This window comes from Lemur catta, chromosome 2 (assembly GCF_020740605.2).
Source record: "Lemur catta isolate mLemCat1 chromosome 2, mLemCat1.pri, whole genome shotgun sequence".
Classification (NCBI taxonomy): Eukaryota; Metazoa; Chordata; class Mammalia; order Primates; family Lemuridae; genus Lemur; species Lemur catta.
In genome coordinates, this window is record NC_059129.1 from 139,296,091 (window position 1) to 139,323,712 (window position 27,622).

At 55.4% G+C, this 27,622-nt stretch overlaps 1 protein-coding gene across 1 annotated transcript in view; it reads left to right on the top strand.

The window, feature by feature from the left end:
* Positions 1 to 27,622, top strand: part of SYNJ2 (synaptojanin 2) — an 82,890-nt gene that overhangs the window by 6,051 nt on the left and 49,217 nt on the right. Inside the window, 6 exon segments of the mRNA XM_045544636.1 lie at positions 13,159 to 13,249; positions 22,665 to 22,755; positions 22,757 to 22,823; positions 22,826 to 22,884; positions 22,886 to 22,935; positions 26,339 to 26,564. Coding sequence (XP_045400592.1) covers positions 13,159 to 13,249; positions 22,665 to 22,755; positions 22,757 to 22,823; positions 22,826 to 22,884; positions 22,886 to 22,935; positions 26,339 to 26,564 — 584 coding nt within the window.

The following is a 27,622-nucleotide window of genomic DNA, read 5'->3' on the forward strand; positions in this document are numbered from 1 at the left end:
CCTGAGCCAGGCCCCTTAACAATACCCATCTGGTTGGGCGTGTCTGCTTCCTTTTTACCCGCGACCACCCGGCAGGGAGAGGCACACGCAAAACCATGGCTCGGTGGGTAACATGGGAGGCCTCGCAAAGCTCTGCGGGAACGGCGTGTCCAGAGAGGACAAACAGGAGCTTGTATTTTTATTTCAAAGGGCCACCTGCCTCACCCTCCAGACGGACTATATATATGAAACTGTGTTTTGGGGTGAGGACTGAGAGATTTGTCTGGTAGTATAAATTGATTTTAACTAGAAACAATAGACCTTGACTTCTATTGACAGGGGAAGAGGTATGATTTCCATTAGGACGTTAAAAATATTAGCAATTATGAAGACCCCCCCCAGAAGTCCAGCCTCTGTGTGAGGCTCCCCAGGGCTTCCTGGCCCGGAGCGCCCCCCATTGCCCTGCCTGCCACCTGCTTTCTCCAGGCTGTGACTGTCTGAATGTGCCCAGGGTGTGCTGCGTCCAATCCACCTGCGGCCCCGTGCGGGCTCTGGGCTGCCGTACAGGTGGAGCTGAGGAAGGCCTTCCTCTAGCCTGGGTGGTGGTGTTTGCAGCTCACGCCTACAGCACAGGGGCAAATCACATAAGGCCACGTATATGGAATGAGGAAATACGATGACATGATAGTGCATTCGGACGGCTTAAGACTTCTAGGGTTTTTGAGCGTGTATTTGACTTTGGCAGCATCTTCCTCTTTTAGGTTTCTGGTTCACTTTGCTGTCAGGAAAATGAGGTTACTGAGAGCTTATTAGAATTTTGCCTTAAAAGAGAAATTAGACCAAGAACAAAGAATTGTGGGGTGATCCTATAAAAAAAAGTGTGTGAGCTTCAGACGGTGGACTTTGTCACTCTAGTTGTGTCCCCTCGATTCTCCTGGGCCCTCCTAAGAGAGCCTTCCGTTTTGTGGCTTCTGTATTCTTCCCCTGAACACTCTTAAAGTCTTTTGGGTGCAGGTGATAAGATTGCACACTCGGGAAATCCAAGAGTGGGATCCTGAAGTATCTGAGTGAAATGAGCCTCATGTCCAGGGTTTGCTTGGTGCACTCCAGGAAGCAGGCGGGTGGACACATGTGTCGTGCACACGTGGGGAGGGGTGCAGGTGAAGTCAGCGGGAAAATGTCGACACCTCCTAGAGCTGGGCGGCAAGCTGCGTGGTGGTGCGTTAGACCTAGTGAGTTCATACGGGGGCTGCTTTTCAATGTCAACAGATAAAAAAACCAATAACCTTCCCATCTGCCATCATTAATCAATTAGAGTAGGTAATGGGAAAAAAAGTTCGATTCCCCACAATTTCTGAGACTAAACAAAATATGTAAGGCCTAGGAGAAGAAAGCCATAAAACTTTCGTGAAGCACCAAATCTGTGGAAACGTGTACATGTTCTTAGGACAGGAACATCAGCACTGTAAAGATGTCGGTTCTTCTCCAGTGAATCTACAAATGCAAGTTATCTGTGAGTAAAATCCAATTAAGGTCCAACAGGAGTTCTATCTAAAACTTAATGGGCAGATTTTACAGCATCCCTGGAACTGCCCCAACTCGTCTCCGGGCCCCTCCCCTGTCCCCCGTGGTGGCCAGCACAGCCCTGTCCCCCGGCCCAGGCCTCTCTGTCCACCTCATCCCCTGAGCTCTCTCCACCACTCAGGACCTCCGCACCTGCCGCCCACCTGCCGGCACTGCCCTTCCCCAGGGGTTTGCCTGCTGCCGCCTCCACCGCGCTCAACTCAGTGATGTCAGTGAGACTTTGCTGGCCACTCTGTCTGGAATAGGCTGTGGCTTCCATGCACTAGCTGTGACTGCCCCGTCCCCTGGTTTCCTTTCTCTGAGGCACTCATCACTGAAATTGCCTTATGCCCCTGCTTGTGTGTGTGTCTTCTGTGCCCACCGCCCGGATGCAACCTCCACTGGTGCTGCCAATTGAATTGTGTCCCCAGAAGGGTATGTTGACGTCCTAACCCTGGTACCTAGAAGTGTGATCTTATTTGGAAATAGGGTCTTTGCAGATGTAATTAAGATGTAAGTTAAGACAACATCATATTGGAGTAGGGTGGGCCCTTAATCCAAAGTGCTTGGTGCCCTTTTAAGAAGACGAGATGCAGAGATAGACACACGGGGAGAATGTCGTGTGAGGACGGGACACGCAGAGGGGAGATGGCCGTGTGAAGACAGGCGGATTGGAGTGATGCTGCCAAAGCCAAGGAATGCCTGGGGTTACTGAAAGCTGGAGAGACAGGGAAAGGTGGCCCTGCCAACACCTCGGTCTAGGACTCTGGCCTCCAGGACTGTGTGAGAATAAATTGCTGCTGTTTTAAGTCCCCCATCTGTGGCCCCTTCTCAGGCCAGCCCCAGGAAACCGATGCAGAGGGGTCGTGTGTTGGTCAGTTCCACATTCCCAGCACGGCCTGGTGTGGGGAAGCGGCTCAGGAACACTGTTGAATGATGAAAGAATGGCAAGAAATAGCCAGGAGGATTTTGAAAAAGGTCACCAAGGACTGATGATTTTCCACACAGCAAACATGTTGTAAAGCCCTCACAGCAGTGTAGGCCGTCAGTGCAAAGCACTGCATTGGGACGGAGGGCTCGGACAGCCTCGTGTAAGTAATCTGGTGAGTCATTAAGGTGGTGATTTAGAGCAGCTGGGAGGAGGGACAGGTGTTGGTGCAGGGGACCAGCGCAGGGCCACACAGAGCTCTTGCTTTATGGAGCTGAGTATTCGGACCAGGCCCCACGACCAGGGCTGCGCAGAGAGGAGCGGGCCAGGGAGCTTGGCTGCTTTTCCAGGTTGGTGAGTGGTCTTCTCGGTAGTTCATGCAGGAGGCTGTGCACACAGCTGTCCTGGTCACTAGCTCCTCCCTCACTGTGTAGATTGCAGGGTTCAGGCGAGGACATGCTGTTGGGAGAGTTACTGAGAAAGCCCTGTGCCCGGCATCCTCATGGAGAAGTTACAGTTCACTTGTGGGTCTTCCCTGTCCGGAAGCAATTTGCCAGTCAAGGTCATTTTCACCATAAGTGACTTTGTCTGGCAACAGTTGACATTCTGCCTTGACTGGGATTCCCAGGGAACCAGACCTAGGAAGTTAAATTTTCATACGGGAGGGAGAAAAGGTTTTATTAAGTCTGTGACCACAACTCTCTGTATTGACACACAACCCTGCATTTTACATTAAAATGAACTTCAGAGGTATTTAATAGTTAAATGTAAAAGAAAAAGTCCAGCTTTCCAAGTATTGGAAGAAAATATAGGAGATGCTTTCATACTTTTATGGTATGGAAAGACCTTCTAAGCAAAGCATGAAACTCAGAGGTCATAAAGGAAAAAAACCCGACAGAATTAAGAGATGTTTTTATTGAATTATTACGCATAGAAACATGAACGTACTCCAAGCGCACGGCTCCATGACCCCCGCCCAGCGAGCACAGCGTGTCCGTCTGGAGGCGGAGCTGACTGACGTAAGAACAGGAAACCCCAGTTTATCAGAAGACACCAGGCAGCACAGGAGGAGGCTGTGTTCAGCCCTCTGCCACGTACAGAAGGGCCAGGCTGATGCTCACAGCATGTAACGGACTCCTGTAGATATGAAGCAGGACAAATAGTCCCACAGGCAAATCAGCCAGGGACATAATAAGCAATTCTCCGAAGGAAAAACACAAGGGGCCGAACAATGGAGCCAGTGCAGCCGGCTCTGCCCAGCACGGCCGTCGCGTGTGGCCAGTGTCGGGTAGAGGGGCTGGTTCTCTGTCGTGCCGCCCACGTGGAGCGCAGGCCCCAGGTGGCACTGCTCAGTCACCCTCACTCCTGGCCTGTGGCTGTGCCCTGGCACCTGTGTCCCTCCCCTTAGCCCGCCCCGTTCATTGGTTCTCTGTGCGGGCTCTGGGCCGGCCCCGCAGGCTTCCAGGTAAGCCCAGGTTGGCCTCGTCCTCCAGGGAGCACCAGCGCTTAGGTTCCAGTGGGGACGTGGGGCTCTGTGGAGCCAGGCTCGGGGGCTTGAGGCTTGAACAAGCGGCCGGTGGCAGGACGGGTGTGGCAGAAGTGGTCGGGAGGGGGCCGCAGTGTGGAGGGCTCGGGGCAGGCGGCATGTGAGGCTCCCCATCGGTGAAGGCAGGGTGAGGGCAAGGCAGGCCCCTGGGGGAGTCTGGCCTGGCGAGGGGCAGGCAGCGTCCATTCTGTAAAGGCAGGTGGCCCCGGACAGAAGGGTTTCGCACGCAGGTGACCGGGAGACCAGTTCTCTCTAGGGACGTGCAGCTCCTGTTAGCTCATGAAAGGTTTTGAGACCCTGCAGTCGATACGCCTGCTCAGCTCGGTATTTCTCAAACCCGTTTGACCTTCAGCTCATAGAACACCTGGCGACATCTTCTGGGCCACCGGTGTCCCTCGGGACGGGGTCTGGGAATCCCTATGACAGCGTGATCAGGATTCTAGGGCCAGTTCTCACCCAGCCAAGAGGCTTTTCCTTCCTCAAGGCAGGAGCTAATTCCAGGTAGAGAAAGCCTTTGGCTGGTGAGTTGGAGGAAGCAGTTTCCAAATCCATGAAATGACGACAACTAGGGTCACTTGAGGAGGTTTCTTTTACCCTTTTGTAGAAAATAGTACAATATTTTTCCCTGATGTTGGACAGGGCCCTGTGAATAAGCAGGTGTGTTTAGTTCCACAGGCCCATATGGAGAAAAAGGCCAAAATAGTCACAATGTGCGCCCAGAATATGACGTGTTGGGGGATGTGAATAATGAAGTGTCACTAATGTGTTTGTTCGGGGTTTCATTTGGCTGTTTGTCCCTTTGTCTTTCCTGGGCCTGTGTGCCACTGTGGTCATCAGAGGCCGAGGCTGCCGAGAGCCTGCGCCGTGGTCCCCACCTCACCTCTTGGTTCCCGTCACACAGGGAACCTGCCGTCTGCCTCCTCCCACCGCCCTCCACACAGCTCCAGCCAGGCTCCATCCTTCGTGCTCTTCTGAAACCTTCCTCGGTCCCCACGGGCTTCCCCTGCTGAGTCCTCCCTCCAAAGGCATCGCCCCAGGTGATCACACCTGCTTCTAGAAGCGTTTTCTCCACCTGCCTTCTGTGAAGCTGTTCTCCTTGCCCTCATATTCCTTCCTGGTTGCCTGTTTTTCTCCGGTGCTGGCACACAGTAGGCATCTAGTGTCTTTGTGGAGTGGTGGGGTTGAGGTGTGGAAGGGACTGTGGCTTCCCCTTCCCTCGGCCGCCCCCCATCTCTGTAGCAGTAGGGGCCCATGTGGGTCACACCACTGGCCTCTAAAGGGCTGTGTGGGTCTCGTGTTCTCTGCACCTGCCTGGAAACACGAGGCGGCACGGGGTGAGCGGAATCACCTGAGAAGCAGTAGAGGCGAACTGAGGAGCAGGTTTGGCTGGTTTGGGATAAAGGGAGCGAAGAAAGCTGAGAAGTAGCCGGGAGCAGAACCGTGGGCAGTCAGGGCCCTGTGCGACTGGGAGCAAAATGAGTCTGTCGCGTGGGGACGTGATGGATCAGAGCCTCGTTCCAGCCTTCCCTGGGGAAGAGTGAAGACCCTGGAGTGACGCGTCCCACGCACACATAAGTGGAGAAATGGGTGTTCTTGCGCTTCTCTCTTGTTCCCTATCAGTGGGAGGCCAACAGCCGCCTGGCCCTGCCCGTCCTGAAGCGTAAGGAGCTACCGGTGGCACTGGGCCCGTCACTGGCTCCGCCACAAGCACGTCCAGCCCTGTGTCAGCTTTTTTTTTTAAAGTACAAATTGCTTTCCTTGATTCCTTCTTTTGAAGGAAAAAAAGACTCAGCTACAAAGACTCAGTGGCCAGTCCTGTGCTCAAGCCTCTTGTCCAAGGAGCCGGCCCACCCTGCGGCCTGGTGGCCTCAGCCACGGCAGGTGGGTGGCTCAGCGCAGGGAGGGGGTGGAGAGGGCTCCCTTGAAATGGGTTTCTGGCTCTGGCTGCAGGAGACTGAACTCTCCCCGACTTTCTCTGGCCAGGTGTGGCACCAGGTGTGGCGTCGGCGCTGGTGCGAGGTGGTGCGTTTGTTTGCTGAGAGTGATGTTTCAGATGCTCCTCCCTGTGTCTTTCACGTGGCCTGGGCTTTGTGGGGAGGGAGAGGCCGTGGGGAGGACAGCAGAGTCCCGGGCGCGCTGGCTTGTCTGGCCAGGTAGCTTCATCTTGGCTCTCGGCGTCTGTTTCCAACAGACGTTTTGATCCCCCGTGCCTGGCCGCTTGCCCTGCCCCGGGAAAACCACGGTCTTTCTGAAGAGCTGCACCAGCCAGCGTGAACCGAGCCCAGAATTAGCACGTGAAGGGGACTTTGGCCTCGATCTGGATGGCTCTGTCCTCTTGAGACCCGAAATACAAGAAGATGGTTTAATATCCTGCCCAAGAACGTAGCCACAGCCGTGCCCCAGCCCGGGCCGTCTGCACCGTTAAACTGACCCACTTACTTCCCTGTGCTGCGGGCAGGGTTTCGCTGGCATTTCCTTATGGCACATCAGTGTGGAAAATATTATTAAAGAAAGAAGAGCGTGCGGTTTGCTTGGCTATTGAGCTGACTGGCTGCCTGCTGGCCAGGACCACAGCCCGGCGGCGTGGCACTTGTGCAGAGCAGACACTGGGACAGCGCTGGGACCTGCCTCGGGGTGGTCCGACCCGCAGAGCTCTGTCCCAGGATGCAGAATCTGGGGGCCAGCTTTGTTCTGCTGTGGGGCCAGCCCCAGTCCCCCTGGAGCCTCGGGTGGTGGCAGTTCCTCTTCCACGCCCCTTGGACCACGGGACCCGGGGGTGCGGAGCTCCCAGGGTCTCCTGAAGGCTCCGCGTGGCCCGTCGTATTCCCAGCTCACCTGCAGTTCCTCTCCCAACAGAGGCCGCCTGCCAGTCAGGGCTATTTCTGTCATAAGCTGTGTTGTTGAGTCACATAGATGACTTTTCCCAGGTTGCCAGGGAAACAGGACTAGAAAGTCAACCTATGGTCAAATTCTCTTGCTGAAAGGGAACTGGTTCTGTTGACCGTTGGTCCCCTGCCCCTCCTGTTGCCATCATCGGGTCCTTGGTGGTTGTTCCTTCTTTCTGTCAGTTCTCGGATGTCAGTCCTGCCCTCGTTCTCGGTCCTTTCGGTGGCTGCCTTGATCCTTCTGCAGACCTTGGCCCCAGCCACTCTCTCCATGGCCATGCCCTGGGCCCTACGTCATCTGTTTGAAACATCCCACTCCTCGTCTTCCACCTCCGTCTTGTGACTCACCCCCTAGTGATCTTTGACCCTGCTGGGATGGCAGCCCCTTGAGCTGTGGCCTTTCCACAGCCCCAGACCACTCTCGCTTCCTTGAAACACTTCTGGCCGCAGGACACTGTGTGCATCTGTGTCTTCTTATGTGTTTTTGGCCACTTCTCAACCCTCTGTGCTTCAAACACGTACCCAGAGGCCAGTGTCCCTCCACTCGCCTGCTGGGGACCCCTCATCTCCTGACTTTAGACGCCTTCTGTCGGCTGGGGATCCCTGGGCTGTTTCCCACCGGCCGCTCTGCTGGACTCCAGACCCACACAGCTCTGTCCCCACGGACCTGTCCTCTCCGTCTTTGCTGTCGTGCCAGGCACTCCGTCCCTTCACTCGTTCAGGTGACAAATTTGGCATCATCCTTGAACCCTGCCTCTCCCACATCCCATGTCCCGTCTGTCCAAGGCTCTGCCTTCAGATGTGCCCAGATACTTGACGATGTCGAGGGACTGTGGGTGGAAATGGTGTCCTGATTATGCTTTTAAAAAGAGGCCTTATCTTTTAGAGATTCTTACTGAAATATTTATAGATGGAATAATATGTCTGCGATTGACTCGGAATAATTGGCAGTGATTCTCAAACTTCGGTATTAGAGTCACCTGGCGGGCTCATTACAACGCAGATTTCTGGGTCTCAAGCCCAGAGTTTCTGAAGCAGCAGTAGGCCTGGGGTGGGGCCAGTGATTTGTATTTCTTTTTCTTTTTTGGGTGGGACAGACCTCCTTGCTGGCCCTTGGACACGGCAGGAATGCTTCTGCCTCGGGACCTTTGCACGTGCCCTTCTAGGCCGGTGGTGTCCCCTGCCCCTGTCCTCCACTCAGCTGTCTCTCGCTTCCTTAAGGTCTGAATTCACATGTCGCCCTTGCGGCGAGGACTTCTCACACTGCACTACCTGAAATTTCACCACGACCCCCGCACCCCACCCCCCACCTCCCGCCAATAATTCCCACCCCCCCTGCTCACTTTTTCTCCTGTGCTCGTGTCACTCTCTGTGTTGTGCTTATCCATCTCGTCTGTCCGCCCCTCTTGGCTGTGCCCGGCGGTGCCACTGCCCCAGGCTCCCACCCCACCAGGTCTGCCCTGCTGTCACTCAGCCATCTGTTACCCCTGTCCCTTCTTTGCCGTGCCAAATGCCGGCCTCAGCTCCGCCCTGGAGCAGATGATTTCCATCCGTTTGGCTCACTGCCGTGTCCCTGTGCCTGGAAGGGGCCAGCTGTGCTTGCTGGATCCTGGGGGAGTGGATGCGGGGACTTTCCCCGACAGGCCGGAAATTCATGGCCAGCAGAGGGGAAGCAAACACGTTCTCATGTGGAAAAACCTGCTTGAAATGCAGCATAAAGTCTGGAAGACAGGAAGGTTCTGTCTGTTTCCGAGACGGAAGGGCAGAGTCGCAAATGGCCAGGGGCAGTGTGCAGAGGTGGGCATCCAGCTGGGCGGTGCTGAAAATAAACCGGGATTGGGGGCCAACACTGGAAAATCAGGAGTGTTTCTCTGAAAGCCCTGCAGCTCTGCCAGCAACTGACTACAATAACCATCAGCCGCCCGGTGAGGGGGTGTGTTCTGGGCACCCACAGCCCCTTCCCGTGGCTTCATTCATTCATTCGCTGCCTGCCTGGTGTGTGTGGGCAGCTGCTCTGTGACGTCTGTGGAGAGCAGAAAGGATGTCCCCTCCCTTCAAGCCTGGTTGAGAAAATGCAGCTGTTTGGGGCAAGCAGGGTGGGGTGATTCTGGAGCAGTTCCCTGGGAGTGCAGGGGGTGGGCGGCGGGCAGCACGGGGACCCTGCGTCCTGTTGGTGGGCTGCGCCTGCCTTGTACATCAGAGGGGCCACGGGAGGCTTGGAGATGAAGCTCACTGCCGAGACAGTCTTCAGGGAAGTCGGGCTGTGAAAGGACCGGCTCACCGATGAAAGGGTGACCAAACTGTGCCCTCCAGAAAGACATGTTGAAGTCCTAACCCCCAGCATCTTAGAATGGGACCTCTTTTGGAGATGCTGAGGTCGTGTTGGAGCAGGTGGGCCTCTAACCCAGTGTGACTGCTGTTCTTCTAAGAAGGCAGACACGCGGGGAGAATCTGGCCCTGTGACGATGGAAGCAGAGCCTGGAGCGATGGAGCCACTACCAGGGAACGTCTGGCAAAGCCCAGAAGCCGGAGAGGCGAGGAGGGGTCCTCCCTGCAGGGTTCAGAGACTGCAGCCCTGCCCGCACCTCAGACTTCTGGCCTCTGGACCTTTGAGAGAATAAATTTGTATTGTTTTAGGCCTGCCAGTTTGTTTACACGTAGTCTGTTTGCGATAGAAAAACAGCGTTTTCTCATGTGATTGTCATATCCACAAAGGGTGGGGTCTGTTTTGAGTTACCGCATTGTAAGTCGAGGGTAAAGTTGTTTTTACGAGGGGCCCAATCATTTGCAGGATTGGAGTGGGACAGGGGCCCTGCTGGGTTTTGTTTGTTTGGTTTTAAAATATTAGGATGAAAAGTCTGTTTTAACTTGTTTGTTTAATTTTCCCAGTGACAGGGACGTGAAGTCCACCCCTGTCATCTCTAATCCAGCAGGCCACGGGGGCAGTTTTGTTTCCATGTTCCCACCGCTAAAGTGTGGATTTGACCACAGCACTTTGTTTAGCAACTTCCTGTCGCTTAGTGTCATTTGGTCAGGTTTATTTGCATAGTTGAATGAATGCACAAAGGGCTCTTTGTGTCATGGTCAACAAAGTGAGGGCCAGATAGTGCTAAGGCTTAGGGGTTCTGTGTGAGGCTTGGTAAGGCTGCCAGGGCTGGAGTAAATATTTGTGGTGTCAGAATCACGTTACTGCATTTATCAGCTCATCTGCTGAGATGTGGCACCAAGAGCTGCCGGCTTACCTCTCCCTGGCCGGCCTGCAGCACCTGTGGCCTGGGGCAGGGACCTTCCTTGCCTGTGAGGTTGGCGTCTCACAGGCCATCGAGTAGGAGGGGTCTGTAGGCGCATGGCATAGTCGGACGCCTTAGTGGTGGGCTTCTCAGGACTTCCAGGTGGATGTGGGAACGGGGGTCGGGGAGAGAGGACGCCTTGTCCTCCTCACCCCGCCAGTGTGCGAGCAGAGAGCGGGCACCTGTGGGCCGCGAGCGGTGGGCTGTATCCATCCGTGGGTCCCAAAGAGGTCTGTGTCTTCCTCCCCAGAACCTGTAAGCCTGGGACCTGCCACGGCAAAGGGACTTTGCAGATGTGGTTTGGTTGAGGGCCATGAGAGGGGGCGAGGACCCTGGGCTGTCTCGGTGAGCCCAGTGCACTCACAGAGTCCTTGAAGCCGGAGGAGGGAGGCAGGAAAGGAGAGACTGGACGTGCTGCAGCCTGAAGAGAGAGGAAGGGGCTACGAGCCAGGGAGTGCCGGCGCCTCCGGGAGCTCGGTATCTTTTAACAGAAACACAGAAAACAAGTTTCTGTATTGATTGGCTGATAAAAATGTTGTGACCGGAGGCTCTCAGGACCCTAACTCTGTATTTCCTCTGGGAGCAATGCCTCAGTTTCTGCTAGTGACTTTATAGAACAGAACTACCGTGAGTAATGAGAATGGAGTGTGTTTTCAGGTTGTTGGCCTCTCTGGCTGTGCTGGTAATCAGCCTTTGTCTTTAAGTCACATCCTGTCGCCAGTCCTGCCTCGAGAATGGATGAAGGGGTCTCTGGTCTTCGGGTCTGTCCCACCTCTCTGCCCTGCCAGCTATGTCCCGAGCCCCAGCCTGGACAGGCTGTCTGCTTGGTGGGCGGTGGCAGGTCCTGTGGTGCGAGCCTGCTGCCTGCCCTCCGCCCTCCTGGGCCTGCTGCAGAGCAAGGCGGGAACAGCCCACACTGGCCCCTGGGCTCCAGGGCCCACCCCTGGGGGCTGAGAGTGGGAAGAGCTTCAAGGGGGAGGCAGGACTGTCAGACTGACGGTATTCCCAGTCCCAGTCGAGGCACGTGGTCTGATGAGTACAGTGCACTTTGGTGGATGGTTGAGAGGAACCCGGAAATTGAATCTGTCCTGGAAAATGTGGGGCAGCAGGTCATCTGAGCCGGGGTGCAGGATGAGTGCCAGCTAAAGCTGGGTTCACCCGCTTAAAATGCTTGTCTAAGCCTCTACCCTGGCCTTTCCCGAATCCACATCTGTAGAGACAGCAGGAAGTGATGGGAGTCAGACAGTTCCAGCGTCTGCCCTCAGGGCTTTGTGGTTCTGTCATTTTCTCCCTTTTTAACATTTCACTTTGGGATCTTAGTTCTTAGTTGAAATTCCTTCACTTTGGGAGTCAAGGCAGTCTGAGAATTCCTTTCTTTAGCTCGGGAGGACGAGGCGGAGGAGTCAGCTGCTCTGTCTCTTACCTTCGTGAGGATGTGCAGGTGGTTCTTCCAGCCCCAGGGTTCTCGTGCGGGGACCCCAGCTGCTGACGGCTCTTTGCCTAGACCTCGAGGGTTGGTTCTCTTGCATAGGGGAGAAAGTCCATCTTTATTTTTATAAATCCTAACTGAAATTTAGCATTTCATTTAATTAGGAAGGCAGGCAGTAGAACCAGTATGTGCTACATCTCGGACTTGGTCACCAATGTGTGTTAGCCGTCTCTGACTCCGGAACCAATAGGAATGACAGATATTTTCACGTCACATTAGGGTGGTTGCAGATATCGCAATACAGTGTTCATTCTTGTCGCTAGTTTGAAATTAATGTGGTTAACAGACCCCAGTAGACCTTCTTATTTAAAATGCTAATACTAAGTAAGATACCTATATTGCTACATTGTAACATTTTTAAAAGTCTTGATAACTGCATTTCAATAATGTTAGCGTCCTTTGCAATCCTATTTATTTTGTTGACTTTTTATAATAGCTTTATTGAGATATAATTCACATACCATACAACGTAATTACCCATTCAAGGGTCATGTTTTTTAGTATATTCACAGAATTGCAGAATTGTGCAGCCATCACCATAGTCTAACTTAGAGCATTTTTGTCCCCTTTAAAAGAGACCCCATACTCATTAGCAATAATCCACGTTCCCCCTCCTCCACGCTCAGCCCCTGCCAACCACTGATGTGGTTTCTGTCTCTAAATTTGCCTGTTCTGGACATTTCACATAAATGGAATATTTATGAGGTCTTTTGTGACTGGCTTTTTTCATGTAGCATAATGTCTTCAAGGTTCATCTGTGTTTATATTTAATAATTCATTCTATGCATTTGGAACATTATCTGAGAAGGGGTCCAAGGGCCCACCCCTGTCCTGGCCAGAGGGGCCTGTGGCATCATTGTAGGGGTGAGGGCTCGCTGAGCCTGAAGGTCCTTCCCTCTGTCATTTTGGTTTCTCACTGGCTGTCCTCTGCTTGGGCATTGACGGTCACTGCTGGAGACCCGGTGGGCAAGGCAGGCCGCTTCCCCGGGCTTCGCTGAGCCCCGGCCTCCCTCCCTGTCTCCCCCAGGTGGCAGCAGGTCCCTTGGGGGCGCAGGCACCTCCAGGATGAGGCCTTCAGCGGGTCACACTCAGGAAGAAAGGTCCTCACAAATGACTAACGATGACTTGGTCCTGTTTCTAAGCCTGCGGAGGGTGACAAAGGGCCAGGTCCAAGGTGCCCGTTCCCAGCCAGAGCCCAGAATCCCAGCGCCTTGGCCGCCCTGGCGCTCACCCCACCTCCTGCAGCCCCCAGGAAGCTGTCGGCGCTGCCAGAGAGCAAGCTGCTCATGGGAAGGTCTGCAGCCGTGCAGCGCTGGGATCCGAGCAGCACAGAACCTCCACACTCTGTGGGCCGAGCTATTGTCTGTGTGTTTTCTTTTTCGAGTGGGTGGGGAGCCAGATTGGCAAGCCGGGTGTGAATGAACAGGAACGAGCAGGAGACTGTCGCTGATGTCTTCTGTGATGTGTTTCTCCCCCAGCTCCGGAAGAAAAGGAAGTCATTAAAGGACAGTATGGCAAGCTCACGGACGCTTACGGCTGCCTGGGGGAGCTCAGGTTAAAATCTGGTGAGTAGCCGCTGAGCGGAAAGAGCAGCTGTCAGCCCCCCACTGCCGCCGTGGCGGGCAGAAGCCTCTCTGTGTTCCTGTGGGGAGGCTGCGGGGCTCAGGCTTTCTGTTTTAACTGCTCTCCTCTCTTAGCATGTTTCTTTGTACCCCAGAACCTGTTCCTCCATGTGGGGGGGAGCGTAAAGGGGAGCGTAGCCTGGTTGTCACCTGTCTGTGCTGGTGGAGAAGGGCGTGGCTTCCAGCCCTGGTGCCAGAGCGGCTCACCTTCCTTGTTTGCCACAAGGACCTAAGTGTTTCCAAAGTCTGGTCTGCGGCTCCTGCCCAGGGCTGTTTGTTGTACTCTAGAAAGGGTATCGAGGTGGGCGGATGGGGACAGGGACCAGGACAGATGCCAGAGGCTCCACATCTCTGGACTCTCTGGGTGTGTCTGGAGGGCAGAGGGGTGGGCTAGGAGTTGTTGGCAGGAGAGAAAAGCAGCCAGTGTCTGACTGTCAGACCCTCACTGTGGGGTGGGAGGGAAAGGAACTTGAGGGAAAAGGGGCACAGCCACCTCTGTGACACCCCTGCTCTTCCTGTACCTTGGGAGCCCTGGGGTTCTGCAGCCGCTGTTTCCTTCCTCCTCCCTCGGGCCCCACCCCATGCCATCAGCCACCTGGCTGTGATCTCCAGTGACTTCTGGGGCCAAGACCAGAGCACGGGTTGCATTCCTGATTCTTGGTCCTGCCTGGCCGAGATGGGAATGGCTGTGAATTGTCCCAGTTCGGGCTTTTCCGGGGCCGAGTTGCACTCCCCTCGTGGCACACAGCAGCTCTTTTCAGAGACAGAGGATTTTTGAAGCCGGCAGAGAGGCGCTGTTATGCTTGCCCTTACTTAGTGGGGTCTTTTCTGTCATGGGAACTATAATCCTGAACTACAGTCACTATGTTGGTCATTTCCAAATAGTGTTTAGGGAAAACACGCAGTGCCCACAGGACAAAACGCAGTTATGAGACGTCTGTTTTGTGCCAACGGCTAGATATACGTTAACTTATTTAATCCTAAAAATAAGCCAATGTGATGATGCATCTTGTCCCATTTAGAGTAGAGGAAACGGGCTCAGGGTCGAAGTAACTTGCCCAAGGAGAGAAGCTTAGCTGGGATTCAGACCCAGATGTCGCTGCCTCCGGACACTTCATTTTTCCATGGAAATGTGCTGCCTGCCCACAGGTTTCCGAGGGGAGTTTCCCTCCGCAGTGGTCCTTCTGAGGTTACAAACCCCGTGGCCCCTGCCCCTGTCATGGTGGTGGTGAGGACGGTGGCCTCACTTGTGTGGCGCTTGCCGTGTGCCGGGCACTGCCTCACGTGTCCAATCTGTTAGCTGTGCTGTCCCAGCCACCTGTCACGTGGTACCGTCATCATCCTGCTTGGCAGGTGCAGCAGGGGAAGCTCAGAGGCTTAGGAACTGGGCTTGTCTGCTCTAAGACTCATTTTTTTCTTTTTTCTTTTTTTTTGAGATGGGGGTCACTCTTGCTCAGGCTGGTCTCGAACTCCTGAGCTCAAGCGATCCTCCCACCTCGCCCTCCCAGAGTGCTCGGATTACAGGCGTGAGCCGCCGCGCCTGCCTGTCTAAGACTCATGCTTTGCACTGTGACATCTAGGCCCGCAGGATGTGGTACGGTCCTGGGCATCTTACAATTGTATTTAATAGTTGACAACCCTTTCTGCTACAGTAACAAATGACTCATTTTGCATCTGACGGGGACTAGGATCCAGTGAAGTTCAGTAACTGGCCCAAGGTCCCACCATTCTCAACTGGTAACCTGTGCCTGTGGCACCAGGGACCACCTCCAGCCACCAGGCTCTGCCCTTCTGAAAGGGGCAGGCTGCTGGGCTGACAAGGGGGGTGGGGAGAGCGGTTCCTTTCCCCGTCCCAGGGGAGCAGTGTTTTTTCCTGGGCTGTGATCTAGGATCAGCTATGGGGAATTGGTTGGTCCTAACTGAGGGGAGTGGCAGCCCCCAAAGAAATCTTGTCGCAGTGAGCCAGGGTATCTTCAGGGTCCCTGGCCCAGGGGACAGGGAGTGTGGAGAGAGGTGACCAACTCCTGGAGCAGCCCTAGGCAAGGCCCTCCCCCTCCCTCAGCCCATGTCGTCTTTGGTGGGCCATGGGGGGGGGCGTTAGGTCCCTACCCTGTTTCTGATGTCTGCTAAGACCCCAGCCCCACCTTCCCGGGTGGGCTGGAAGTCTCTGAGCATGGTGCAGGCAGGTTTGACTTTTAGAATGTCAGGATTATTTGGCCTGTTTTTGACACATTCCAGAAAGTGCCCTAGGGCTGCGATCCCCAGCTGCCCCCAGGCTGTGGCCTGTTAGGAACCAGGCCACACAGCAGGAGGTGAGCCGTGGGGGTGGGCGAGAGAGCAAAGTTTCATCTGTATTTACAGCCACTCCCCATCACTCCCATCCGCCCCCACCCCTGTTCCTGGAAATATTCTCTTCCATGAAACCCGTCCCTGGTGCCAAAAGGGTTGGGGACGGATGCTCCAGGGCGTCTGAAGAATGGAAGGGTTGGGCCTTTACATCCAGTTTTCAGATCCCCTTTGGTTACAGTGAGGGTCCTTTGGCTTTAACTTGACTTTCTTTTCCCCTGTAAGTCCTTGACCCAGAACTACGATCTGTTTTGTTTTGCTGTCATTGTGAGCATGTCGGGCAGCACAGAGCAGAACTCCACCTTCTGCTTGCCACCAGGATGAGCAGCCGGGTCACCAGTGGGCCTCCCTTTTGACGTGTTTAGCTGAGGGTCTTTGTACAAAGAAAGGGGCTTCTCCTCAGGCTCTTAATTTGGGACAAATTTCAACTAACCTAAATGAAAATGGCCTTTTACATTAGAAGTTAAGAAACGTGCACAAAAATTGCATAACAGCTTTATCCCGAGTTTCTTGGTTTTTGTAGAGAGCCCAGAGTCCCTCATTCCTCCCTGAAATGCCAGCAGGAAGGGGTTGGCGCCCCCGTGATTAGCCAGCGAGTCAGGCTTCCTGAAGCACACACAGTACAAAGAGTAGAAAGTGAGAATGTAGCAGAAAAAAGAATTCAGTGATTTCAGGGATTTAACTCCTCTTTAACCTAAGCTGTCAAGGCATCCCTGTTTCATAGCCTCAGGGATTGTGTTCAAATCCCAGACTGTACTGAATCGTGTCTCCTGGAGTTGTGCAGTGGCCTGCCTGTGGCACTGTACATGACAGCCTATAAATACTCTACCAAACAGTCCTCCTGGATTCTGGTTCCAGCTTCACAACCCATCTTTTGTATTCATTTAATCTCTCTAGGACTGTTTTCTCATCTCTAAAACTAGGAAAACTGCCTCATCTCTATCTTACATAGTTCTGAAGCGGTCTGCATGAGGTGATGAACACGGTTGCCTTGGAGAGTCTGGAGTGCTCCTCAGGCACTAGGCAGGCGGTCCTGGGCAGGTTGTTAGCATGTGGCCTGGATATAGTGGCAGTTCCGGGGCTGAGGGGCGCAGTCCATGCTCCCCGCCTCCACCTGAGGGGCTCTGTGTCCCTGTTCCTCAGTTGCTGGGAGGGCTGCAGGGAGGCGCGGGTGCTGAGTGGCGGGGGTGCCTGGCCTGCAGAGGGTCACTTTGGGAGAACTTGGTGTGAGGGAAGGGGCCAGGCTGTGTGGCTTTGGGTCGCGGACGCTGTGGGGGAGGGGGTTACTGCACACAGGGGCAGTCCGCTCAGAATGAGAATTTTCCGAAGAGGGAGGTTTGAGTCTTTTGGGATGCAGTGTTCTCTAGCGAGTCTTGAAATGGACTGGCCTTTGACGGTCTTAGAATAATTTATTTTAATACCAATGCCCAGTGGTGGGCTGGTAAATATTTGACAGCTGTCTTGGAGGGAAGCTCCCATATGCAGTGTTTGCCAGTTTCCGTGGTGTGATTACACCGACCTGGGCTGATTTCAGGCCGCCAGTGTGGAGCTGGGGAAGGGCGGGCCCCATGGGTGCCCGTGAGCTGTCGTACTGGCTCCAGCACCCGCTGTCTACACCGCGCTTGTGTTCTGCTGCGGGCGGGGGGTAAGAGGGACCTGAGACTATGCCACAGGTACATGGTGTTTAGAGTCTGTGGTGCTGGGGGGAGGCTCAAGGTTGAAGGTCCTCGCTTCACGTGAGGGAGGTAAGGCTGAGACTTCTAAGTCCTCAGAAGCGTGAGAGTCTGTGAGCGGGAAGAGGAGATGGGGGTGGGCACCGGGCAGGCTCAGAGGCTGGGCTGTGCCAGCACGGAGTGCAGCAGGGCCCCGTGTTGTCCCATGACAGGGCATGTGTGTGACGCCTCAGGATCCCGACAGCCAAACCCTCACGGCCTGGTGACAAGTGGCCGCCACTAGGTAGACGTAGACCCTGGTGCTGCAGGGGCCAGGGGATACTGGCAGTTTGACTCAGAGCTGGGTTTTGAGGGCAGCCCTGATGGGGGCAGAATGTCTGAGTTGATGTTGAGGTTTTAGATTTTTTTTTCCCTTATTATGGTAAAATATATGTAACATAAAATGTACTATTTTAACCATTTTTAAGTGTACAGTCCAGTGGCATTAGGCACATTCACATTGTTATGCAGCCGTCACCACCATCCATCACCAGAACTCTTTCATCTTCCCAAGCTGAGACTCTGTCCCCATCGGACAACAGAGAGGTTGGCGTATTCTGTTCTCCACCCTGCGACTCAGGTGCCACATGGGGTCATCTGGACTCTGAGCCTTCTGCTCTCTGAGGGGGTGTGTATGTGTGTCCCCTCCCAGGTCTAGTGTATCTTCTAGCCTGTGACCCACAGCTTGCCCCTCCCCTGTCCCCCCACCTAACTCCGGTGGCTCCCTTGACCCCTGCAAGGTCTTGCATTCGCCGGAGCCCTTAAACCAGAGCCTTGAACCGGAGAGGGACATGGAGACCACCTGGTACGTCCCCTTGTGAAGCCCAGAGAGGGCAAGAGCCTTGCCTGAGGCCCCACAGCCACCGGCAGCCCAGCCTTTCTCTTGCTACAAGGTCCGCTGGCTTCAGGGCCCTGGACTCAGCCTCAGTTGAGGACGCTGAGACCCTCCCCGGGCCTGGGTAGCTTCTTGCTGTTGGAAAACAAAACCTTGCTCACAGAAACAAAGCTGGGATCCTGGGCTCAAGGTGAGCATTGGGAGAGGCCTCAGGTGCCTGGGGCAGGTGGGTCCCGCAGACCTCACCTTCATCCCTCCCCTAAGAGGCACCTTCTCCATGCGGGGGTCACTGGCCTGCGCCACACGGACAGTGACCCCAGCAGTCTGGTGCTGGGCTGGAACCAGGACCTGTCCTTGGCTCCCGTGGTACATGGGGTGTACACTCGGGCTACTGAGCGAGCTTGGGCAGGACAGAGTAACGCCAGGATGGAAGGAAGGGAACAGCGTGCCGGGTGAGGTGGCCCTCCGAGAGGCAGTGGCTCCACAGCTGTCCTGAGGCGCGGCACGGGTTCATCTGCAGTCACACAGATCGGCCAGTACTAAGGAAAACAACGTCTTGCCCCTCAGCACTTCTGATTGTCGAGTGCCGGGGCGGAGGGCAGTTTTCTGGCCTGCACTGTCCCTTCAGTGTCCTCCTGCCTCCGTGTTAGGAAGGGAAGCGGGCCTTGCCGCCATCCGGAGTCTTGCTGAGTGTGTTGCTCGAGGAAGTAGCTCCCCCTAGGGTGCCAAGCCAGGGGACAATTCCAGTGTTGCTGTCAACAGTGTTGAAATAAGTCACATCAGTGACTAGGTAACAAATGGTTTGCAAGTCAGGGGAAATCTAATTGTTTGCGTCCCACAAAATTGAAGAACAGAAGTGGGCTATCGGCTGACAGCATTGAGAGTAATTTTGTCAGTAAGGTCATTGTGGTTTTTATTTAGCACTAACTCAGAAGGAATTTGAAGAATTGTGTGACATTTCTATATGAACCTGTTTCTATTCCTATCTATTAATTAATGTGAACAAGGGTTTTTAGTGTTTACACCTGAAAAATACAGTTAGAATTGGTGTAAAACTTTCATTCCTTCGATAAATAATATTTATTCATCTCACTAAGAGGGGCCTTTCCAACAAATTTTTGCTCTTTATGTTAAATGATAATTTTTCAAAACGCTTTATTTACCGTGTCTTGTTTACATCCAGAGGGAACTCTTTTTAAACACGTTGCGTTTAGGAACCAGCTACTGTGCGGTGAGCTGGGGTGCCCAGTGGAAGATGTGGAAGCACAGATCACGTTGCATTAGGATGAAATTCTGTGGGGAAGTAGAATGGAAATACGAGTAAAATGTCCATCTGTCAAAGAACTCGTTCATGTGTTCCTTTAAGCAATATGTGACCGTGAGTGTCAAATCACTGTGGCAATGCCACCGGGCACTGCTGACAACAGCAGCTGCAGTTTTATTTTTACATGTCAGTATGTAGAATATGCTGCAAAATGTATTATTTACAACTAGTTAATGAAGAAAATGCTTGTTGTCAGTTTTTAAATGAGCAGGGAATGCTGTCTTAGTCCCTTTGCGCTGCTGTGACCAAGTTCCATAGCCCGGGCGGCTTTCAAACAGCAGGAATGTGTCTCCGCAGTTCTGGAGGCCGGGAGTCTGAGATCAAGGCACCGGCGGATTCGGTGGCTGGAGAGGCCCCTGCTTCCCGGTTCACAGGTGGTGCCTTCTCGCTGGGTCCTCACATGTCAGAAGGGAACGAGGGAGCTAACTCGTGCCTCTTTTATAAGAACACTGATCCCAAACAGGAGGGCTCCACCCTCATGACCTAATCGCCCCCCAAAGGCCCCACCTCCTAACACCATCGCCTTGGGGATGAGGGTCTCGGCGTATAAACGCGGGGGGCCACACACAGTCAGTCAGTAGCAGGTTCTTGGTTGGCCACACTCTGTACAGAATCCTTAAAGACAATCCAGCCTGGTTGGGAACTGCTGGCAGAGTGTGGGCTTAAGGCAGACCCCCCATTTGCATCTCGGCTCCCATGCGACCAGTGATGTGCTTGGGCAGGTGACAGCTCCCTGGGGCACAGTCGCTCCTATGCGAGATGGCGCTAGCCCCGTGGGAGCAGCACCCTCAGGCAGGTTGGCGAAACCGTCTGCAGGGAGAGGGGAGCACCCGCGGTGGAGCCAGGCAGAGCCTGAGTATCTTGCCCAGGTGGTGTCGCCAGAAAGTGGATTTGAATCCCGGCTCCCTGCTGTGTCACCTGGGGCAGGCTGCTTGACCTCTCTGTGCCTCTGCTCCCCTCCCTGTAAGATGGGCTGGTGATGCCCCCGGTTGTTGGGGGGTTAGCAGAGCCTGAGCCGTGCGTGGGGCTGTTCCGAAGCTGAGGCTGCAGCGCCCACAGGTGCCGGCTCCCCCACACCCGGAGCCCCTGCCCCTTCTCAGGGGAACGGATGTCTTCCCATCTGCTGTGGCACGCCCCGCCCCTCCGGATCCTCCCCCGGCTGCTGTCCTGCCCAGGAAATGCCACTGCCTTCACAGCACCCTGGGACTGCTGCCAGGGACTCGGGTCCCCCACGCAGAGGCTGTGAGGGAGTGTGCTGGAAACCAGCCTCGTGTCTCGCAGGGAGTGACGTGAAGCAGAATTTTCCATGTTGCTGCTCGAAACCGCTCCTGGCCCAGGCCACGGGGGCTGTCCCCTTGCCCCTCCAGGGGCAGTTTGCTGAGCTCTGCACTTCCCTGGGCTGGGTCTGCAGGAGAGGCAGGAGTGCTGGGGACCTCTGTGCCCTGAGGCCGTGGCTCTAGGATGTCCGCCCTCCCCCCCCAAGAGTCCCCAGCCCTCTCTGTCCTCAGGTACCTGCCTTTATTCTTGTGTAGTTTTAAAGTAGTTTCCCTGATGTGACTGGGGAGACATGACAGGAGCCACTGCCACACCCCATGGCATCTTGGTGGCATGTGGGAGCCCTGACCCACTCGTCCAGGGAACCTTCCTTAAGCAAAACCCAGCACCGCCTTGCCTGCGGCAGGCAGCCTCTTCCCTTGGGTTTGATGAGGAAGTCGGGGGAGGTGTTGAGGGAAGGGAACTGCCTGTCTCTGGGCCTTTCTCAGCGTGGCAGAGGAGTGAACCATCTCTAAGCATCACTCCATAGCTGCCACCCGTCCTTTGCAGTAGATCTTGCTGGGAGCAGGTCCCTTGAACCTTGGCGGGTGGGAACAGTGTCCTCTGGGCCAGAGCCACGCCAGCCCCAAGGCCAGCTGTCCACCCAGCTAAGTCTGGGGGCACAGCATGTGTGGGGGGCCCCTGTGTGTGTTGGCGGGGACCACAGAACAGAAAGCGAGCCGGCAGGGACATGTGGGGCCCAGAGTGGGTGCCGCACTCGCCTGGCAGCAGGGTCGGAGGTGGTCTGGGTGGCACTTGGCAGGAATTTATTTAGGAATTATTCATCGAACACCGACTGTGCAGGCCCAGGAGATAGCAGTGAACAGAGCCCCGCCCCCGAGGAGCCCCTGTCTGTAGGGGACACAGGCAGGGAAGGATATCGGCGGCTGTGTGAGGAGCGCTGCCCAGGATGCTCTCGGCACCTAGCAGGGGCACCTAACCGCATCTCGGGAGGGAACGGCAGGCTTCTTGGAGGAGGTGATGCTCAGGGCTCAAGTTGACCCAGACGTGTGGGTAGAAGTTTGCTTGGTAAAGGGTGAGGACAAAGGCAGGGTGGTCACCATGGAGCATGTCGGGGGCTCGTGCTGTTCCAGAAGGTGGAGGCTGGGGCCTGAAGCCCACGGTACTGCGGGCAGAGACGAGGTGGAAGGTGTGCAGGGAAGGGTCGTGGAGGCCTTGCTGGGCAGACAGCGGGAGCATGTCCCAGGCACAGGGAGTGTCTTGGCAAATGCACAGGGTGCGAGGGCATGTGGCACATTGGAGGAGCTGCAGAGGACAGCCAGCCCGTGACAGTGGCCGGCCACGTGTGGGGCAGGGGCACGGGTGGGCAGCTGTGGAGCCGGAGGGCCTGTGGGGAGCTTCCGTCTCAGTCCTGTAGGTGAGTGGGAGGGACGTGGGCAGGGGAGGGCTGTGATCAGATGGGTTTGAGAAGGCCACCCCTTGACAGAGCTGGGAGGGCGGACCCCGTGCTGGGGGTCCTGAGTCAAGGCAGTGGCTGAGGAGTTAGTGGGAGGGTGGGCTGGGGAGGCTTTGGTGGCAGATGGGGGAGAGGGCTCCCCACCCTGATAGTGGGGCGGGGCTGAGCATCTGCATTTCTAGTCTGCTCCCAGGCAGGCCGGAGCTGCCGGTCAGAGGGCTGCATGCTTGGCGCGGGTGACGGGCAGATTCCTGAGCCAGTGAGTGTGGAAATGCGAGGGGGAGGTGACAGGTCCATGGGAAGTCACCAAAGGCTGCAGCTGGAAACAGCTGTCTGTTCCTCTGTGTCGCCCTGAGCAGCTCAGCGGCTGTGCCGACTGTGACCTTGAGCTCTCACATCTGATTTCCCTTCCAGGGGACACTTCCTGAGCTTCCTGGTGTTGGTGACCGGCTGCACATCTGTGGGCAGGATTCCAGATGCCGAAATCTACAAGATCACTGCCACCCGACTTCTACCCGCTCCAGGAGGAGGCCAAGGAGGAGGACCGCCTCGCAGCCTTGAGGAAGATCCTCAGCTCGGGGTGTTTTATTTCTCGTGGCCCAATGACGGGTCCCACTTCGACCTGACCGTGCGGGACGCAGAAGCAGGGCGATGACAGCTCCGAGTGGGGCAGCTCCTTCTTCTGGTGAGGGCAGGTCCCATGGAGGACGGGCTCCGGTTGGCTCCTCAGTCCCTTGTCCCCATGTCGTGGGTCACCTCTGGAGAGCGGTGGTCCATGCCCTGCAGGCTCAGCACAGTGAGGAGAAAATGGGCCCCAAACTCCCCTCCCCGCGGGCTCGGGTGTGTTCAGAGTGGTCCAATGCAGATTGAGGAAAGAACAGTGGCTCCGTGAGGGACCGGTGCGTAAGAGCAGCACCTGCCGAGTGCATCCCTGCGTCCCTGCCTAGACCAGCCCATTTGGTTCCTCAGCGATCCCTCCGTGTGCAGCTGTTAGCCCTGACGCTTGCACGCACCTGCGTTCCAGTCACCTTTTTCCTTGGGGAATAACTCCTATCACCCTCACAATCTATGAGGAAGGGTCTGTTACCCCATTTTACAGATAGGGAGACTGAGCCATGAACAAGTGAGGGAGTTTTGCCAAACTCTACACACCTAATAAGTGGCAGAGCCAGGATTTGAACCCAGGCATTCTGGCTCCAGATCCCAAACTGGTAATCATAAGCCAAACCAACTTGGTCAACAGGGAAACTGAGTCAGCTTGCCCAAGGCAACTTGTAGTAACAGGCTAAGGAAAGCCCTGACGTCCGGGCAAAGGTGGCTGGATTTCTGCATGTTTGGGACCACCTGATGCTCCTTCATTCCGAGTAAGGACAGAGCTAAGCGTTCTTTATTGGCCTTTCTGGGCCCGGGGTCAGGACCGCCAAGTCCTGTGGGCGGGTGGTGGTGATCCCAGACTGGCGCGCTGGCCTGGTCGTCAGCAGTGCCGTCCCCTCGGATGCTCGCGGGGGCCTGCGAGGCTGGGCAGAGGCAAAAAGGGTGCAAATCTTGCTGGGGGAGTCGTTCCAACAAACCTCACGTGATGCGATGGTTTAGAATCCCAGGGTCTGCCTTTGGGCTGCATCAGTTGTCCCAGCCCTGGGATGGGACGGGCGAGGCTGATTTCTGACCTTTACTTGCATCTCTGTGCCCACACAGAGGCTGTCACAGGCTTCCGTCGGGCGGCAAGTGTTCTGTTCTTGCTGCTTCCAAGGCCCCCGCAGGGAATTCTGACTCCTGCTTGGAGAGAGGGAACTGCCCGCGTCCCTGCATGCACCCTGGTGCCCCCTCACCTCTGATCCTCTCTGGTTCCCTGACGTTGTTGAGCTCGAGGGTCAGTAATGTGCTCAGACCCTGCAGTCCATGCCACTCTCCTGCTGGGCTTGTTAAAATGCAGATTCTGATACAGCAGGGCCGGGCTGGGCCCGAGGTCCCGCATTTCTACCCAGCAGCCGTGTGCTGGCCCGTTTTAGACTAGACTGTCGGGTGAGCGGAGGTGGTGGGCGTCAGTGGTGTGACATTCCTTGGAAACTGTAGGAGATCCCTGGGGTGTCTGGACTCCCCAGCACCTTTGTAACCGCTCTTCCCTCGTGCCAGCTCTGCGGTGGGTGACGTGAGGGACACAAACAGTGAGGCGAAGAAGAGGACGAGGTGGAGGCTGAGAGGGACGTGAGGAAAAGGACTGTGGTGTCCCTTTCCGAAGTGGACACCAGACCACGTCTTGCATGGGAGAGGAGGAAGCAACTTCAGCGGCTACCAGGCTGCTGGCTGTGCTAAGGCACCGGGGTTGGGCTCAGGGTGGAACCCCCAGAACTGACCACAATTGAGTCACCCGGGCAGAGCGGCCACGGGCTGGGCCACCTGACCCGCTGTGTTGTGGCCCAGCGTTTGGGGTCTGCAGACCCACAGCAGGGGTCAGATGGGGTCAGCACTGGCCGTGGCCAGTAAATTGTAGGGAGTGACAGGGTGAAGTCTCAGCATCTTCCCAGGCTGGTTTCTGATCACCCTGACAGTGCTTCCCGGCACAGGTAAGTCCTGGAGGAAACTCAAAGCTCTGTTTCCCTTCATGGATTTGGGGATCTTCCTCCTAGAACATGAGCCATCTTCCCCCAGGGAGTCAGGCATGTGCCACTGGAAAGAGGGCTTATCTCAGGGTTGTCCATTTGGCAAACGCTTTCTGCTCCTGACTCCTGACGACAGCTGCCGTGGCTGTGGGGCCGGCAGACTCTGGGATGTTCTGGAGGCTTTGCCTGGGTGCCACATGCAGATGTGATATATGTGTTTCTGGGGCTGGTTTAGCTGAGTTTTAGAGAGTGATTCAGAGGAGGGACGTGTGTTTGTGAGACGGTGCTTTGTGGTCACTGTCCTTGCTGTGGGGCAGTGCTGTGGCCGGACGCATGAGCTCAGACGGGCAGTGCTCGCAGCTGGGGGCCCGGCCTGCAAGCAGGGAGCTTGGAGAAGCCCCCGTCTGTCCCTGCTCACGGCGAGCATTGCCAGCAGAGAGGAAATGCTGCTGTCTTTGAGGAAGGCTCAAGGGCAGGAATCGGGTTGCCTTGTTTAAACAAGTAGGGCATCTCGATCTAGATTCGCTCGGTACCCTGAGAGAGCGAGTCTCCTGGCAACGGTTCCTGCCTCCCTGGGAGTGGGTTACAGGCCTCAGAATGGCACCGCTCAGGTCCCCTGGGACCGGGGAACCCGAGCGAGAAAGGGGTGAGAGGATGACATGGCGGGTGGTGGGCACGGATGGGAATGTGGGGCCTTCGTCAAGAGGATCTCGGGCTGAAAGCACAGGCTCCGAGCTCCACGTTGCCACAGCCTGGCTTTGTGAACAGTTTCCTCACCTCTCTGTGCCTCAGTTTCTTTATCTGTAAAATGGGGTCACTGATAATACCTATGCCAAAACACTTGGAATGGTGCCCAGGGTGGGTGTTGCCTGGTCGGTATCACCGCGGACTCCAGAGCCGGAACAGTCCGCCGGGTGTGGGAGGGGATGCCGGAGCCCCGCTCAACTTATACTCTCATCCTCCTTTCTTTATTTTGGATTGCTCTGGAATGCTTTCATCATGCACAGCCCCTGTGTGTGTGTGTATGTAATTTAAATAAGTGTGCTGTATTTAATGTGATTATTTGTCTCATTTATCATGATCATTGCTTAATCATAAAACATGATTGAGTTTTTTACTGATGGGGCTTGTGATAAAAACACGTGGAGGCCACAGGGCTGGACACAGCCTCCTTTGGAATTTCCTGAAGGTGCGTGACGGGCTTTCTTTTGCCGATAGTGACAACCTGGCGGTAGCTTTATGAAAGGACTCCTTGTCCCTTCCTCCTGTATGCGTCACAGCGGCCCTGCAGTTTCTGCTGCTCTCCAAAGCACACGAACTCCCCAGATCTGGACATCCTGCATTCAGGGCCCTTCGGGAAAGTGTGCACTTGCCCCATCCCGACCCAGAGCGCCAGCCCCTCGCCTGCCTCCCCAGCGCCTGCTGCGGGGGCAGCGTTTGCCGGAGGACGGAAGGGGACCTGAATGGGTGCTCGCCTCCGTTTTGCAGGAACCAGCTGTTGCACGTGCCCTTGAGGCAGCACCAGGTGAGCTGCTGTGACTGGCTGCTGAAGGTCATCTGCGGGGTGGTGGCCATCCGCACGGTGTACGCCTCGCACAAGCAGGCCAAGGCCTGCCTCATCTCCCGCATCAGCTGTGAGCGCGCCGGCGCCCGCTTCCACACCCGCGGCGTGAACGACGATGGCCACGTGTCCAACTTCGTGGAGACAGAGCAGGTCAGTGCCCAGGCCCGTCCGTGGACCCCGAGGGTCAGAGTAGCTGCAGCCGGCACACGCGTGTTTTCCACTTGGGGCAGAAGGGGCCCTGATGCATTCGTGGTGGCTTCTGGCGTGACTCCTGTGAGTAGAGCGCTCGTGTCGGTGGAGCTCTGCGTGGAGGCCTGGCCTCTGCCTGCGCGGTGCAGCCTCTCTGGTTCACGTCTCACGCTGGGGAAATGCTGCTCACACAAGGTATTTTTCACTAAAAGGAATCGGGAATTGTTGCTGTGGTCACAAGGGTGGCAGTTATTCTGAGAGCAGCTGACAGATGAACCAATAGGGTCTGAAAATTTTTTTAGGACAAAAACAAGTCGATCAGTACAATGGAAGGATGGGAGAAGAAGCCTTACTTTGTATCCTAAATCAACTGAAGTTTCATCCTCGAAGGATCAGCACCTGGAGTTGTGAAATCTGCATGTTAAGCAGCAGTTGCTGACAGCTCCCCTACAATACAGCCATCTGCTTAATTTTTCGTTGTTTTTTTTCCTAAATTCTGTTCTCATTCTCAGAGATGCTGTCTTACAACTGTTTTTTGGGTTTTTTTTTTTTTTTTCTCTAACTTGCAATCTGCAGGATAATGTCACCATGTAGAATAATAGGTGGAATACGCTAAAAAAAAGAACAGCCCCATAAAGGCACAGGGGCAACATTGCTGCCCGTGGCCAGCTCCAGCCCCCTGTGTTACCTGTGCAGGTGCGGCCTTGCAGCCCTCCTTACTGCTGCCACCGTGAGAGGGCTTCCTTAGGAGGACGTTGGCCGCTTTAATCCAGCGCAGTTTTGCACACCTGCCTCCACCTGTGGGGGCGCCTGCCTGCTGGGATTCCCAGAGGGGTGTATGCAAAGACGAGGAGGCCCCTTGGAGTCAGGCACCCGGGAGGAGGGGCACTAGGACAGCTGGTGCAATTACTTGCCTGTAATTCTGGCCACAGTGTTCACGCTCCTGGATATTGACAAGGCTGTTAAATATCCGGTTAAAAATGAGAGAGCGGGAGAGAATGTGTGGCCCCCAGGTGGAG